Source organism: Quercus robur, chromosome 4, assembly GCF_932294415.1.
Source record: "Quercus robur chromosome 4, dhQueRobu3.1, whole genome shotgun sequence".
In the NCBI taxonomy this organism is placed as follows: Eukaryota; Viridiplantae; Streptophyta; class Magnoliopsida; order Fagales; family Fagaceae; genus Quercus; species Quercus robur.
This window is the reverse complement of record NC_065537.1, coordinates 5,714,822-5,719,166: the sequence shown is the minus strand read 5'-3', so window position 1 is coordinate 5,719,166 and position 4,345 is coordinate 5,714,822. Positions and strand designations below refer to the sequence as shown.

The 4,345-nt window shown below is 24.8% G+C and overlaps 1 protein-coding gene across 1 annotated transcript; it reads left to right on the top strand.

Annotated features, from left to right (window-relative positions):
- Positions 1-1,485, top strand: LOC126724344 (uncharacterized). The gene is made up of 2 exons (XM_050428925.1): positions 1-748; positions 841-1,485. The coding sequence occupies exons 1-2, from the start codon at positions 668-670 to the stop codon at positions 1,354-1,356; spliced, it is 597 nt and encodes a 198-aa protein (XP_050284882.1). The 5' UTR covers positions 1-667; the 3' UTR covers positions 1,357-1,485.
- The last annotated feature ends 2,860 nt before the right edge of the window (positions 1,486-4,345 follow it).

Below are 4,345 nucleotides of genomic sequence, written 5' to 3'. Positions count from 1 at the left end.
GTTGGACGTCCTTCTTTGAGTAAATTTCACCTAGACCGCGTCCACAGAGCTCATCTTCATGCTGATAGGAGTTTCCACTCGTTGGTGACCTTTCAACGTTTAGCTACTTGGGGACTTGATCCTAAGCCGTCCATTGAAGCTCTTGCTCACGAGCTTACTGTTCGTAGACGGGAGTTTTTTTATTTTATTATTTTATTTTATTTTTATGTATACTTAGAAATTTCCCAAGCATTGTTTGACTTGTACTTTTTGACTAACATTTTATGCTTTTCTTTTAGGGATGGCAACTATGAAGGAGAATAAAGGCAAAGAGGTGATGGACGAGGTAGTCAAGTAGGGCGCATAGTCCCAGCCTCGTCCATCTGTAGGTGAAAAAAGAAAAATTTTATCCAAAGGAATTGACTTGGGAAGTCTCCAAAGTTGGTGTAGGGAGAAAAAGGCCAAGCATAAGTCTTCCAAGTCTGGGGTGGTTAAGCCTAGTCCTCCTGTGCTTCCCGTCTAGGATCCCTCCGTCCAAATTCATGATGTTGACTTAGAGCTTGGAGATCCTCCCTCCGTGTAGATCCTGTCCATAGTCAATGTGCTTGCCTCGTCCCAGCATTCTCGATGAGTACCTCAAAACCTTATTGAAAATGAATACTTAGCCTGGGAAAGGTTTGAGAAGATCATGACAGACGAGGACGTGGCCGCATGCTATGACATGTCTTTGAAGGACTTTGAGCACTCTGGTGTTCATGATCTTTTCAAGGTATGTGAACTTCGTTTTATATATATATATATCTCACCCTGTCAGTAATGTATACATGTGTATTTTGTCTAACAAAATTCTAATTTATGTAGGGAATGTCTAAGTTCATTGCCGCGTCAAGGCAGGCAACAAAGCTGGACAAGACGAGGATCCTGCTGGAGACAAGGATCCAGGAGGTTAAGGATGAGAGCAAGAAGTGGACTGAGGTGGCGGCAACAGCCAAGAACGATGCTAAAGAGCTGCAAAACTATGTCGAGGAGCTGAAGACTGATGCCATAGAGAAGGATACTCATCTTGATCACCTTCAAAAGAGGAATGATGAGTTGAGTACCCTTCTTGAAAAAGCCAAGGGAGATGCAGTTGCAAAGTTTAAGGCATCCAAAGAATTCACTGACTTGATGGACACCAACTATGCAGCTAGGTTTGAAGACTTCAGGATGGACGCTATGGAAAACTTCCTTGAAGTTGACTTTAGCTCCATCAAACTCAACCTTGGTGGTGCTGCTACAAGCTCCCTCTTTCAAACAAGCTCAGTGGATATCAACATTGAAGACAATGCCACCACCCAGACAAACCAGAACGATCCCAATGCTGATGCCCCCAAGTGAAGACAGAACTTGTTTTTCATTTCTCCTTGTATTTTTCTTTTTCATTTGGTCTGTTGATTTGGACCTTTTAATGTAACTTAAGTACATTTATCTCATCCACGGTTTTAGGACAAGTTCCTAAACAATTTGTTAAGCTTTACTTTTTATAAGGGTTTTTGGACGTAGGTCGTCCACCTTTTGATGAATGAATGAATGTTTTTATTATTATTATTATTATTATTATTATTATTATTATTATTGTTATTATTGTTATTATTGTTGTTGTTATTATATTATTATTATTGTTGTTATTATTATTATTATTATTATTATTATTATTATTATTGTTATTATTATTATTATTATTATTATTATTATTGTTATTATTATTATTATTATTATTATTACTATTATTATTATTATTATTATTATTTTTAGTATTATTACTATTATTATTATTATTATTATTATTGTTATTATTATTATTCTTAGTGTTAGTATTATTATTATTAGTGTTACTATTATTATTATTGTTATTATTATTATTATTATTATTATTATTACTATTATTATTATTATTATTATTATTATTACTATTATTACTATTATTATTATTATTATTATTATTATTATTATTATTATTATTATTATTATTACTATTATTATTATTACTATTATTATTATTATTACTATTATTATTATTATTATTACTATTATTATTATTATTATTATTATTATTATTATTATTATTATTATTATTATTATTATTATTATTGTTATTATTGTTGTTGTTATTATATTATTATTATGGTGAAAAATACTGAACATGAATACTCTTATTAGGGACGAGCCAAGGTTGAAATCAATATCTTGGGTACAAAAAGCATTCATCCATGCAACATGTTTAGCAAAATAATAATAATAATAATAATAATAATAATAATAATAATAATAATAATAATAATAATAATAATAATAATAATAATAATAATAATAATAATAATAATAATAATAATAATAATAATAATAATAATAATAATAATAATAATAATAATAATAATAATAATAATAATAATAATAATAATAATAATAATAATAATAATAATAATAATAATAATAATAATAATAATAATAATAATAATAATAATAATAATAATAATAATAATAATAATAATAATAATAATAATAATAATAATAATAATAATAATAATAATAATAATAATAATAATAATAATAATAATAATAATAATAATAATAATAATAATAATAATAATAATAATAATAATAATAATAATAATAATAATAATAATAATAATAATAATAATAATAATAATAATAATAATAATAATAATAATAATAATAATAATAATAATAATAATAATAATAATAATAATAATAATAATAATAATAATAATAATAATAATAATAATAATAATAATAATAATAATAATAATAATAATAATAATAATAATAATAATAATAATAATAATAATAATAATAATAATAATAATAATAATAATAATAATAATAATAATAATAATAATAATAATAATAATAATAATAATAATAATAATAATAATAATAATAATAATAATAATAATAATAATAATAATAATAATAATAATAATAATAATAATAATAATAATAATAATAATAATAATAATAATAATAATAATAATAATAATAATAATAATAATAATAATAATAATAATAATAATAATAATAATAATAATAATAATAATAATAATAATAATAATAATAATAATAATAATAATAATAATAATAATAATAATAATAATAATAATAATAATAATAATAATAATAATAATAATAATAATAATAATAATAATAATAATAATAATAATAATAATAATAATAATAATAATAATAATAATAATAATAATAATAATAATAATAATAATAATAATAATAATAATAATAATAATAATAATAATAATAATAATAATAATAATAATAATAATAATATTATTATTATTATTATTATTATTATTATTATTATTATTATTATTATTTTGCTAAACATGTTGCATGGATGAATGCTTTTTGTACCCAAGATATTGATTTCAACCTTGGCTCGTCCCTAATAAGAGTATTCATGTTCAGTATTTTTCACCATTCTTTAAATTTTTGCGAGAATAACTCGTCCATGAATGGTGTTTCTTTTGTTAGCCTTATATAGGCTTAATACAGCATTACCCCTCGTCTATAGGTTTGGCGATTTTTTACTCGTCTCTTGGTAAATTGCCAGTTTTTCACTTGTCCATAAGTTAGACTTTTGGTTTGTCAAATTCCTTAAGGATTTTGAATATTTTTGCTTGCATGTCTTTTTCTTGTCCATTGGTTGGGTGAATCAGGTTTTACCTCGTCCATTGGTTAGATGAATACACCTTAGGTTCATTTTTTTTTTTTTTTTTTTTGCTTTATCCTTATTAAGGAAAGCTCATAGACTAAACATCCCCGTGTTTAGAGATTTTTATTCATCTTTAGGCCTTAGCCTTTTTGTGAATGAAATTATGGAGATAGGATTTATATATCACATGTATTTGAAAATTCAAACCATATTCATAATATAAACATCGTCCACAAGTGTGGCACATGCTTAGAAGCTAGTGCCTTATTCATACTAACATCAAAGTTCATGACTTCATCCATAGTTAATTTAAAACTAATACACTCTCAAGGAATTAAAACATAACATATGATGTTAACAACACACTTGCCACAGAAAGCAACATAAACTCTAGCTTGTCCAGAATGACAGGTCTCGTCCTAGACAATGCTCGTCTAGGCTGACATTTTACTGATAATACCTTCTCAGGTGTTCAACATTCCAAGGATGCTCCAATTTCCTCTCGTCCAAGGTTTCCAAGTAATAGGACCCTTGCCTTTTGCAATTGATAACCTTGTAGGGTCCCTCCCAATTAGGTCCCAATTTCCCATGAGTCGGGTTTTTGGTTGCCAAAGAAAGCCTTTCTAAGACGAGGTCCCC